The 13647-nt window shown below is 45.7% G+C and overlaps 1 protein-coding gene across 2 annotated transcripts in view; it reads right to left on the bottom strand.

Annotated features, from left to right (window-relative positions):
* The window catches only part of COG7 (component of oligomeric golgi complex 7), an 86166-nt gene that overhangs the window by 58236 nt on the left and 14283 nt on the right, over window positions 1-13647 (bottom strand). For both annotated transcript variants that reach the window (XM_021086473.1, XM_021086472.1), the window contains exon 7: window positions 2306-2504. In XM_021086473.1, coding sequence (XP_020942132.1) covers window positions 2306-2504 — 199 coding nt within the window. The remainder of the gene's footprint in view (window positions 1-2305; window positions 2505-13647) is intronic.

Here is a 13647-nt window from a genome sequence, read left to right as displayed (position 1 = left end):
CCGGCAGCATGGGGAAATTCACAGACCAGGGACTGAACCCCAGCCACAGCAGTGACCTGAGTCACAGCAGTGACAATGCCAGGTCCTTAATCACTAGGCTACCAGGGAACTCCCCAAAGTATTTTATTTCATTTTATTTTATTTTTACAGCCACACCTGTGGCATATGGAAGTTCTCTGGCCAAGGGTCAAATCAGAGCTGCAGCTGAGGCCTAGACCACAGCCAAAGCAACATGGGATCCCATCGGCATCTGCAAACTACACCACAGGTCGAAGCAGCACTGGACCCTTAACCCACGAGTGAGGCCGGGGGTGGAACCCACATCCTCACAGAGACTAAGTCAGGCCCCTAACCTGCTGAGCCACAACAGGAACTGCAGTATTTTTAAATTTAAAAATATATATACTCGGAGTTCCCGTTGTAGCGCAGCGGTTAACGAATCCGACTAGGAACCATGAGGTTGTGGGTTCGGTCCCTGCCCTTGCTCAGTGGGTTAACGAACCAGCGTTGCCGTGAGCTGTGGTGTAGGTTGCAGACGAGGCTCGGATCTGGCATTGCTGTGGCTCTGGCGTAGGCCGGTGGCAACAGCTCTGATTGGACCCCTCGCCTGGGAACCTCCATATGCCGAGGGTGTGGCCCTCAAAAGACAAAAGACAAAAAATATACATACATATACTTTTTTGAAAACCTCAATAGAAATCATGAAAAATCGAAACTTCCTTGGCTGACTAACAAAGCATTTTCTATATCCAGTTCTTCAGAGGGTGGTTCTTCAGCAACGTCCATCACCAGTGGGAGGAAGGTAACCAGCTCCTGGCCCTACCTTCATTCCATTCCCGCGGGATGCTCAGCCTAAGCCTCTTTGGCCACCAGGACCAGAGCATCCAGGCGCCCCGAAAGCTACCCACATCCATCACACCTCTCCCACAACCAAGGCCTGACCAGTGAGGGTGCCAAAAACACCTATGAATCATCAGGAACTCCAACAATAAACCTGCTCCCTGGAATGTACAAGGTAATTATCCGTGAATGTAATTAGAATAACTATTAAATACACCAAGTTAGTGACACACACAACAACCAAATGGCAGAAGCAGACCTTCCTGAAGCGATTTCCTGATCTGACAGCAGCATTCATCACGAGGTCTGGTCCGCATGACCTAAAAGTTAATGACGCCTTTTTCTTTCTTTTTTTTTTTTTGGTCTTTTTAGGGCCACAGCCACGGCACACGGAAGTTCCCAGGCTAGGGGTTGAATTGGAGCTGAAGCCGCCAGCCTACACCATGGCCAGAGCAATGCAGGATCCGAGCCGCATCTCTGACTTACACCACAGGCTCGCGGCAATGCCGGATCCTTCATCCAGTGAGCGAGGCCAGGGATCGAACCTGCGTCCTCATGGACGCTGGTCAGGTTCATTGCCGCTATGCCACGACAGGAACTCCTATGATGCTTTTAAAACATAGACGGGGAAGCAGCTGGGGAAATGTCACACACCACGGCACCACTTGCCCCAATGGGAACAAGGCGCGCTTTGCTCTCAGATTAGCTACTCTTAACTCCTAGTACTGCACCCCTGCCTTAAAAACTTGCTGTGGTCCTATCAAAAAACTCCTCTAACCCATTTGTTCTCTTAAACCTACTTTTTTTCTTTTTTTTGTCTTTTTGCCTTTTCTTGGGCCACTCCCATGGCATATGGAGGTTCCCAGGCTAGGGTTCAAATTGGTGCTATAGCCACCGGCCTACACCAGAGCCACAGCAATGCAGGATACGAGCCACGTCTGCAACCTACACCACAGCTCATGGCAATGCCGGATCCTTAACCCACTGAGTAAGGCCAGGGATCGAACCCGCCACCTCATGGTTCCTAGTCGGATTCCTTAACCACTGCGCCACAATGGGAACTTCTTAAACCTATTTTTTAGGTTGAATTGTCTGAGGTTCTCTGATGCCTTGAAAGGAAAAGGATGGGCTACACGCCATGTCACTTGATGCCAACTCGCTGCCACTCATGTCTATCTACCTTTTTGAGATTCTCTGCCCCTACAGAAGCGTCCATCAGCCCCGGGCCCGAGTGTGTAAGGCACCTAGGCAGCCCTGGACCTAGGCAAGTATCTTCAGCAATAATTATTTCCATAGTGGCAAAGTTTTCATGGAAAAGCTTGCCATAGCTGTTGCGAAGGAAAACACCCATCCCATCCATTTCTGCAAAATCAGTCACCCGAAAAGGCAAACAAACTCAGGCCCCTGATGCTTCAAAAAAGAACGAGTAGAGACACGTCAGGGAGCTGGGAGGAGGAATGCTTACGTGGGTGGGGGAGCAGTGCCATCTCCAGCCCCTTGGCAAAGTGGGCGGTGGCGCCATAGAACTCTAGCAGCTTGACCAGCTCCAGCTCGGGCCCTGCCCTCTCCACACCGGAGCTGAGGCAGATGGGCAGAGAGGGCACCAGGGCCCCCAGGGTCTGAATCAGCAACACAGTCACCACCTCGTGGGGGTTCCTGAAAACCTGCAGTGGGGAGACAGGTATGTGCGTTAGCACACGGGAGCACACCCTCCAAGGAAGCCGACTCCGGGATCGCCCGGAGGAATCCCTCTGAGAGCTGGAAGGCCGACTCATTCGAGAGCTATGAGCCCTGAGCATTCCTCACCAGCAGTGTGCTCAGAAAGCCAAGTCAGCTGGCAAGACTGGCACCTTGTCTGAGACAACGGACCACCTGGGGTCTATCACGGGCTCCAAGTGGTGATTTTCAGATCTGTCTCATGCAGTTATTTAGTTGGTCCCCCCAGAGTGGCCGAGAGTGGGCTGTGAAAATGAAATGCAGAAACTGGGAGAGGGTGGGTGGCGGGGAACAAACAGAACGAAAAAAGAGCAAGTCAGGGAGTTCCCGTCGTGACGCAGTGGTTAATGAATCCAACTAGGAACCATGAGGTTGAGGGTTCGATCCCTGGCCTTGCTCAGTGGGTTAAGGATCCGGCATTGCCGTGAGCTATGGTGTGGGTCACAGACGCGGCTCAGATCCCGAGTTGCTGCGGCTCTGGCGTAGGCCGGTGGCTACAGCTCTGATTGGACCCCTAGCCTGGGAACCTCCATATGCCGAGGGAGTGGCCCCAGAAATGGCAAAAAGACTGAAAAAAAAAAAGAGCAAGTCACTGAATCGGCTGGAGCCCCTTTAGGCACATTTGCAGACCAGCCTGAAGCCTCCTCTCTCCTTGACACTGATCTTCAGTAAGATGGATTTATCTCCTATTTTAAGGACCACCAGGTATCCAGAGCCTTTCAGAGTAAAATTCACATAGTCAGTAAGAAACTTTTCCTTTTTCTTTTTTTTTTTTTTTTTTTTTTTGGAGGGGGGCCATTCCTGTGGCAGGTAGAAGTTCCTAGGCCCAGGGGCAAAACCCCCCACCAGAGCAGGGACCCTCCGGTGCTGCATTGACAATGCTGGATCCTTAACCCACTGCACTACATTCCGTTCTACATACTATAGATCTCTTGGACCAAATGTGACAAACTTACACGATACATTTAGAGTGGGGTTCTCACAGACCCCCAGTGTTGAGTAAATGCTTTTTTATCATAATATAACTAACACATGTATAAACATGAAACAAGGCATAGTACTATCCTTACGCAATACTAAAGCCAAAAGAAGCGTAAGTTGAAAAACTATAAAATCAATAAATTCACATTTTATTAGAAAGTACCTTGAGATAATGATGAAAACCAAAACTCATGGGATTCGACAAAAGCAGTGCAAAGGGGGAGTAAATTTAGAGATGCAAAAGCATACATTAAAAAAGCAGAAATAGGGAGTTCCTGTTGTAGCTCAGCAGGTGACAAACCCAACTAGTATCCACGAGGATTTGGTTCGATCCCTGGCCTCACTCAGTGGGATAAGGATCCCATGTTACCATGAGCTGTGGTGCAGGCTGGCAGATGCAGCTCTGATGCAATCCCTAGCTGGGAGCTTCCATATGCCACAGGCATGGCCCTAAAAAGAAAAGAAAAAAAAAATTTAATTTTTAAAAGAGCAGAAAAATCTCAAATCAATAACCTAACTGTACACATGAAGGAACTAGAAAAAGAAGGGGAAAAAAAGCTACCACACAAAAGGCTATAATAAAGGATCAGAGCAAAAGTAAATGAAATATAGAATAGAAAAATAAACAAGGAAAATTAAAACTAGAAGCTGATTCCTTTCAAAGATTAACAAAATTGGCAAACCTTTTATTTGGACTGACTGGAAAAAAAAAAAGAGATTAGACTCAAATTACTAAGGTTTGGTATGAAGGTGGGGACATTTATCACCGATTTTACAGATTCTAAGAGAATGTTATGAACCAGTTGTATGCTAACCAACTAGATAACCTAGAGGAAAGGGGCAAAAATTCCTGGAAATAAAATTTACCAAAACTGACTCCAGAAGAAAGAGAAAAACTGAATAAACCTATGAGTAATCAAAAACCTCCTCATAAAGGAAAAACAAGAAACAGAGGAGAGAGTAATTCCCTTTCTCGGAGCTATACAGCTGCAAATCAGCAGAGCTTGTATTTAAAAATTGGTAACTGGAGTTCCCATCATGGCGCAGTGCTTAATGAATCTAACTAGGAACCATGAGGTTGCCAGTTTGATCCCTGTCCTTGCTCACTGGGTAAAGGATCCAGTGTTGCCATGAACTGTGGTGTAGGTTGCAGACGCGGCTCAGACCCCATGTTGCTGTGGCTGTGGTGGAGGCTAGTGGCTACAGCTCCAATTAGACCCCTAGGCTGGGAACCTCCATAGGCCGCAGGAGCAGCCCTAGAAAAGGCAAAAAGACAAAATAAATAAATAAATATTGATAACTGTAATTGCTGAGTGTATCCTATCATTTGGATTTACCATAACTTGATTGATTGCTTAACTTGAGGGTTTTTAGTTTTGTTTTGTCATTGTTGTTGTCTTTTTAGGGCTACACCTGTGGCACATGGAAGGTCCCAGGCGAGGAGACCAATTGGAGCTGTGGCCCCAGGCCTATGCCACAGCCACAGCAATGCCAGATCTGAGCCGAGTCTGCAACCTACACCACAACTCACAGTAATGTCAGATTCTTAACCCACTGAGTGGGACCAGGGATCAAACTTGAGTCGTCATGGATACTAGTTAGGTGAGTGCATTAGTGCTGAGCCATGACGGGACGCCCCAGGTTTCATATACTGAAGTCCAAATCCCGGCCCCCCAGGACCTCACGATGTGACTATATTTGGACACAGGGCCTTTTAAAGAGGTAATTACGGTACAGTGAGGTCATCTGGGTGGACTGTAATCCAATCTGCTGGTGCCCTTATAAGAAGAGGAGATTAAAACCCAGACACACATAAAGGAAAGACACAGGGGAAAGACTGCCAGCTGTAAGCCAAGCAGAGAAGCCTCAGAAGGAATCCACCTGCCAAAACCTTGACCTTGGACTGCTAGACTCCAGAACCACGAGAAAACGAATTTCTATTGTTTAAACCACCTAGTCTGTGGTACTGTGGTATAGTAGCCTTAACAAACTACTATAGAACAGTCCCTAATTGGCTCTACGAGAGCATCATTAAACTGATACCGAAGCCAAACAAATACTAAAAGAAAATTACAAACCAGTATCTTTTATAAATACACATACAAAAAATACTCAATGAAAAGCTAGTAAGCCAAATTCAGCAGCACATTAAAAGGATTACACGGAGTTCCCGTCATGGCGCAGCGGTTAAGGAATCCGACTAGGAACCATGAGGTTGCGGGTTCGATCCCCGGCCTTGCTCAGTGGGTTAAGGATCTAGTGTTGCCGTGAGCTGTGGTGTAGGTCGCAGACATAGCTCGGATCCCTCGTTGCTGTGGCTCTGGTGTAGGCCAGCAGCAACAGCTCTGATTAGACCCCTAGCCTGGGAACCTCCATATGCTGCAGGTGCGGCCCTAGAAAAGGCAAAAAAAAAAAAAAAAAAAAAAAGGATTATACACTATGACCAAGCGAGACTGATCTCCAGAATGAATGCGTCAACATAACCAATTAGTCAATGTAATATTCTATATTAATAGAATGAAGAGGAAAAAAGAAAACACATGACCATTTCAATTCATGCAGAAAAAGCATCTGACAAAATTCAACACCCTTTCGTAACTGAAAAAAAATTCAATACACTGGGAATAGAAAGGAACATCCTCAACATGATCAAAGCCATGTCAGAAAAACACTATATTCAGTGGAGAAAGACTGAAAGCTTTTCCCCTAAGACCAGGAACAAGACAAGGGTGCCTGCTTTCACCACTTTTTTCGACATAATACGGGAATTTCAGCCAGAACAGTTGCCGTGAGCTGTGGTGTAGACTTGGCTCGGATCTGGCGTTGCTGTGTCTGTGGCGTAGGCCAGCAGCGGTAGCTCCGATTAGATCCTTAGCCTGGGAACCTTCATATGCCTCGGGTGTGGCCCTAAAAAGACAAAACAAAACAAAAACCAAATTCAGTAAAGTTGCAAGATATAAAATCAACAAGCAAAAATCACTTACATTTTGGAGTTCCCTCATGGCTCGGCAGGTTAAGGATCTAACTTAAGGATCATTGCTGTGGCTCTGGTTACACCTCTGGCAAGGGTTTGATCCATGGCCAGGGAATTGCCACATGCTGTGAGCATGGCCAAAAACAATAACTTGCATTTCTATACCAGCAATACTATTCTAATCATCTGAGGAGGAAATTAAGAAAAGTATTCCATTTATAACAGCATCAAAGAATAAATGAACTTAGAAATAAATGCAATAACTAAGGAACTGAAAGACGTGTACCCCCAAAACAAGAAAACACTGCTGAAAGAAATTAAAGAAGACACACACAAAAAATGGAAAGACATCCCATGTTCAGAGACTGGAAGACAATATTGTTAAGATGGTAATACCACCCAAAGCATCTACAGATTCATTGCAATCTCCATCAAAATCTCAAAGGTGTTTTCTGGAGAAACAGGAAAGCGTATCCTCAAATTCATATGGGATTTCAGGGAACCCCAAATAGCAAAAACAAATATTGAAGAAAAAAAAAATTTTAGAAGAAAAAAGACCAAACAAATACTCATGAATATAAACTAAACAAACAAACAAACAAAAAAAAAAAACACTACTGGCTAAGTCCACTTTCCAATCTCAAAACTTACTACAAAGCTGTAAGAGTCAAAATAGTGCAGTACTTGCATCCAGATAGACATATAGCTCAATGGAAAAGAAGAGAGAGACCAGAATACACATACACAGCCAAACAATTCTCAACAGGGTGCCAGACTCATTCAATGGGGAAAGTTTTTTCAACAAATGGTACTCAGAAAACTGGATACCCACATGCAAAAAAAAAAAAAAGAAAAGTTGGACCCTGACTTTACACCCTATAGCAAAATTAACTCAAAATTAATCAGACATAAATGCTAAGAGTAAACTATAAAAATTCTTACTAGAAAACATAGGACAGGAGTTCCGGTGATGGCTCACTGGTTAATGGACCTGACCAGCATCCATGAGGACGCAGGTTCAATTCCTGGCCTTGGTTAAGGATCCGGTGTTGCTGTGAGCTGTGGTGTAGGTTGCAGACACGGCTCGGATCCCGCATTGCTGTGGCTGTGGGGTAGGCCAGCAGCTACAGCTCCGACTTGACCTCTAGCCTGGGAACTTCCATATGCACGGATGTAACCCTAAAAAAGCAAAAAAAAAAAAAGAAAAGAAAAGAAAAGAAAAGAAAACGTAGGAAAAAACCCTCATGACCTTGGATTTAGCAATACTGGGCCCTCCATATGTGCAAGTTCTGCATCCACAGATTCAACCAAGCACAGATCACAAATACACAGGAGGAAAAAAAAAACTTCCAGAAGTTCCAAAAAGCAAAACTTGAATTTGCTGTGTACCAGCAACTATGTACACAGTATTTACATTGTATTAGGTGTTATAAGTAATCCAGAGATAAAATATATAGGAGGATGTGCATAAGTTGTACGCAAATATTATATATATCATTCTATTTTTACTTATTTATTTTTTGTCTTTTTAGGGCCGCACCCATGGCATATGGAAGTTCCCAGGCTAGAGGTTGAATTGGAGCTGCAGCTGCCGGCCTACACCACAGCCACAGCCGTGCAGGACCTGAGCAGCGGCTGCGACCTACACCCCAGCTCATGGCAACAGGGGATCCTTAACCCACTGATCAAGGCCAGAGATTGAAGCTGCCTCCTCATGGATACTAGTCGGATTCATCACTGCTGAGCCACAGTGGGAACTCCCCATACCACTTTATATAAGGGACTCAAGCATTCATGGCGTATCGGTAAGGGACCAATCTCTTGAAGATACTAAGGGATATTTCTTTCTTTTTTTTTTTTTTTTTTGGCCATAGCTGCAGCATGAGGAAGTTCTGGGGCCAGGGAGCAAAATCACATCACAGCAGCAACCTGAGCCACAGCAGTGACAACACCAAATCTTTTTTTTTTTTTTTTTTTTTTTTTTTTTGTCTTTTTGCCTTTTCCAGGGCCGCACCTGCAGCATATGGAGGTTCCCAAGCCAGGGGTCTAATTGGAGCTGTAGCTGCTGGTTTATACCACAGCCACAGCAACACCAGCTCTGAGCTGTCTGAGACCAGCACCACTGCTCGCAGCAGCACTGGATCAACCTACACCACAGCTCAAGACAACACTGAGCGAGGCCAGGGATCGAAGCCACATCCTCATGGATGTGGGTCAGATTCATTTCTGCTGCACCATAATGGGGACCCCTATCCTCTTTCCCTTAAAATGATCTGGTAAAAAGGATGCTTTGGCCATTGGCCAAAGATCAGTCAAAGAGTTCGCAGACTTAACAACGTAGGGCCATAGAATTAATCTCAGCAGCCCACGCCAAAAACCATCTGACCCTATCTTACTCTACACGCAAAAATTGATTCACGATGGACCAGAGAACTAAACCTAAAAGCTAAACAAGCTTCTAGAGAAAAACACAAGAAGAGTATCTTTGCAACCTGGGGGCGGGTGATGGTTTCTTAGGACAAAGAAAGCAACAACCATCAAAGGAAAAAACTGATAAAATCAGGCTTCGTCAAAATAAATTCTTCTGCTCAAGCCACAGACTGGAAGGAAATATCTACAAAATATATCAGATAAAGGACTTATATCTAGAATATATAAAGAACGTCTACACCTCAATAATAAAAAAGCAAATAACCCAATTTTCTTTAAAGGGGCAGACAAGTGGAAGAGCTACTTCTCCAAGGAAGAGAGACGAATGGCCAGGAAGCATAAGAAAAGGTTTTCAGGCCCAAGAACCAAGAAATAGCAACAACAACAACAACAAAGACAAAAGACAAAAAAAAAAAGGAGTTCCCGTCGTGGCGCAGTGGTTAACGAATCCGACTAGGAACCATGAGGTTGCGGGTTCAGTCCCTGCCCTTGCTCAGTGGGTTAACGATCCGGCGTTGTCGTGAGCTGTGGTGTAGGTTGCAGACGCGGCTCGGATCCCGCGTTGCTGTGGCTCTGGCGTAGGCCGGTGGCTACAGCTCCGATTCAACCCCTAGCCTGGGAACCTCCATATGCCGCGGGAGCGGCCCAAGAACCAAGAAATAGCAACAACAACAACAACGAAAAGACAAAAGACAAAAAAAAAAAAAAAAGAAAAGAAAAGGTTTTCAACATCCTTAGTCATTAGGGAAATGCGAATTAAAACCACAGGGAGCTACGACACACATCCACCCGAGTGGCTAAGGTAAAAAAGACGGAGCCACCTCACCTTGGCAAGGATATGGAGCAATCAGAACGCTCACCGTTTTGTTGCCAGAGTGTAACAGGCACAAGCCCTTTGGAACAGTGCCAGTTTCCTATAAATCTAAATATAGACCTACCCTATAACCCTGCCATTCCACTCCCATGTCTGTACCCAAGAGATGTGAACAGGTGTTAACCAAAAAAAAACAACTTCTAGAACAATGCTGGAGCAGCTTTATTTACTATTGCCCCAAACTGGAAACGGACCAAGTGTCCATCAGTAAACGACTGAGTAAACAAAACTGTGGTACATTCATACCATGCAGAGTGTACAGCAATAAAAAAGGAAGAGACGACTGATAGACGCCACACGAACCAACTTCCAAAAACACGCTGAGTGACAGAAGCCTCACCAAAGAACCCACACGCTGTATGATTCCACTTAACATGAAATTCTGCAACAGCCTCAACGAAATGATGATGGAAAAAAAAAATCAGAAAGCAGCCGTCTTCAAAGATGCTGGTCCAGAGATTGACTGGGAAGGCACAGAGAACTTTCTAGGGTGATAGTCATGCTCTGTGTCTTGGGAGGGGATTAGGTTACACAGCATTTGTCACGATTAATCAAATGGCCTATTTGAAACCATTGCATTTCACAATTTTATCCAAAAGATTCCCCCCCCAACCAGTAAATTAACCCTGGACTTGAGTTAGAGATGTGGATGCTCTGAAGGGAGCGTGTGCCACCTACTTGAAAGTGAATCAAAAAATCAGACGCATTGGAGTTCCAGCCATGGCTCAGCGGCAACGAATCTGACGAGCAACCATGAGGACGCAGGTTCAATCCCTGGCCTCGCTCAGTGGGTTAAGGATCCGGCGTTGCCGTGAACTCTGGTGTAGGCAGCAGACGCGGCTTGGATCCCGAGTTGCTGTGGCTCTGGTGTAGGCTGGCAGCTGTAGCTCTGATGAGACCCCTAGCCTGGGAACCTCCATATGTCACTGGTGCCGCCCTAAAAAGATAAAATTAAAAAAAAAAAAAAAAAAGACCCATGGAGAGATGGAGAGATTTGTGAAAAAGCAAACACAGCAAACTGTAGAAGAGAGGAGGTGGCTACATGGGGTTCACTATACAATTCTGTCACATTTTTTCTCTGTTGGAACTTTTTCATATTAAAATACTGGGAGGGGGGGTCTTTAGCGACGCATTCACCCTGGCACCTTGGGTTTTCTTCTGCTCTCTAGTGAGCATCAGAAGCTGACAGTCACCTATCATGCTGACATTCTGGAAAGAAAATGAGGAGTTCCCGTCATGGCTCAGTGGTTAACGAATCCGACTGGGAACCATGAGGTTGCGGGTTCGATCCCTGGCCTTGCTCAGTGGGTGAAGGATCCGGTGTTGCCGTGAGCTGTGGCACAGGTCGCAGACACGGCTCGGATCCCGCGTTGCTGTGGCTCTGGCACAGGCCGGCGGCTATAGCTCCGATTGGACCCCTAGCCTGGGAACCTCCATATGCCGAGGGAGCAGCCCTTGAAAAGGCAGAAAAAAAAAAAAAGAAAAAGAAGATGAGACATGGGGCAAGAGTGTACATTAGCATTAAACTCATGCCTTACAAAAATTTGCGAGGAGCCCCAAACAGAAGCATGAGACGTCTAAATCCTTTGTCTGCGAGGCCAGAGGCCTCTGTACACATGGACCTGACCTGCCTTCATCCTCATCATGATACGAGCAGCACACGAGGCAAGGACACCAACCCCAGTGCAGATGGGCAGGGTCATCGGAAATTTATGACGACATAAAAACTGTGGAACTCTAATGGGAGGTTGCTTTTCAGTTTGTCTGTTTTGTTTTTACCTCTGAATGAGGCTGGTTCAAGGAGAGAAAGAACCCAGGACGGGAGAAGAGGGCTTCGACCACCTTGAACGACACGACCCTGGGCAAGGAATCCTCTCCAGCTACAGCCGGGTTCATTCCAGCAAGTGACTGACAAACATTGGAAGGGTGATTCATAACTGATTTTGAAAAAATATAAGAAGCCGTGCACCATAAACAGGCCCGGTCAGTCATTACTCAGACAAAAGACAGCCTTGCCCCCTTTTGAAAAGAAGATCTAGGGCACCTCCTGGCATCAAGACAAGGGAACGGTGGTTCATACACGTCACGGCTGAAAATGCCTAGAAACTTTGGGAAAGTAAGTAACGGAAAGTTCCCAAAAGTAAATGAAATGAAGCTCCTCTCTCACCTCTCCCCAAAGTCAGAGGGGGCCTTTAAAAGTACATTCTTCCTGGAGTTCCTGTCGTGGCTCAGTGGTTAACGAATCCGACTAGGAACCATGAGGTTGCGGGTTCGATCCCTGCCCTTGTTCAGTGGGTTAAGGATCCGGTGTTGCTGTAAGCTGTGGTGTAGGTTGCAGACGCGGCTCGGCTCGGATCCCGCGTTGCTGTGGCTCTGGCGTAGGCTGGTGGCTACAGCTCCGATTGGACCCCTAGCCTGGGTACCTCCATATGCCGCGGGAGCGGCCCAAAGAAATAGCAAAAAAAAAAAAAAAACAAACTAATGCCATTTGCAGCAACATGGATGGAACCAGAGACTCTCATACTAAGTGACGTAAGTCAGAAAGAAAAAGACAGATACCATATGGTATCACTACAGCACAAATGAACCTTTCCACAGAAAAGAAATTCATGGACTTGGAGAACAGACTTGTGGTTGCCAAGGGGGAGGGGGAGGGAGTGGGATGGATTGGGAATTGGGGGTTAATAGATGTAAACTATTGCCTTTGCAATGGATAAGCAATGAGATCCTGCTGTACAGCACTGGGAACTATGTCTAGTCATAAGACTTATGATAGAGTACAATAATGTAAAAAAAAAAGAATATACATGTATGTGTGACTGGGTCACCTTGCTGTACAGTAGAAAATTGACAGAACACCATAAATCAGCTACAATGGAAAAAATAAAAATCATTATAAATGAAAAAAAAAAAAAAAAAAAGTACACCCTTCCAGAGTTCCCATTGTAGCTCAGTGGAAAAGAATCCAACTAGTAACCATGAGGCTGTGGGTTCGATGCCTGGCCTCACTCAGTGGGTTAAGGAACTCATGTTGCTGTGAGCTGTGGTGTGGGTCACAGACACGGCTCAGATTCTATGTTGCTATGGCTGTGGTGTAGGCCAGCAGTTGTAGCTCCGATTCGACCCCTAGCCTGGGAATTTCCATATGCTGTGGGTGTGGCCCTAAAATAAATAAATTAAATAAATAAATAAATAAATAAATAAATAAAAGTACACCCTTCCTTGGAGTTCCCACTGTGGCTCAGTGGGTTAAGAAACCAACCAGTATCCATGACGTGGGTTCAATCCTTGGCCTTGCTCAGTAGGTTAGGGCTCCATGTTGCCATGAGCTGTGGGGTAGGTCCCAGATTTGGTTCAGACCCGCGTTGCTCTGGTTCGATCCCGCGTTGCTGTGGCTGTGGTTAGGCCAGCAGCTGTAGCTCCGATTCGACCCCTAGCCTGGGAATGTCCATATGCCGAGGATGTGGCGCTAAAAGAAAAAAAAAACGAAGTACACCCTTCCTCTAACTCATGGCACAGTGTGCATATTGTGAGAATGAAGGAAACTAACTTTAAGCCAGGTAAATTTTACCCAAAGTTAAGATAAAAACAGTCTTGTTCACTCAAGCACCACCAGACTAAGGGCCTCCTGCTTTCAGATCAAGAGATAATGGCCTCCAGGAATTCCACAGGCTCCCTTGCAGAGCAACAAGCAACAATGTCACATTAGATTCTATTTAAGATACAGATAAGAGCGATAAGAAGAATCGAGATCTAAAGATTTTCCTGCCTTGGGTCTCAAAGCTTATCTTTTAACCTAGTTAGTGACGACAGCAGATGGGGAGGTTCTTCG

The sequence above is a fragment of the Sus scrofa genome, chromosome 3, assembly GCF_000003025.6.
Source record: "Sus scrofa isolate TJ Tabasco breed Duroc chromosome 3, Sscrofa11.1, whole genome shotgun sequence".
NCBI lineage: Eukaryota > Metazoa > Chordata > Mammalia > Artiodactyla > Suidae > Sus > Sus scrofa.
This window is presented reverse-complemented; position numbering and strand designations above follow the sequence as displayed.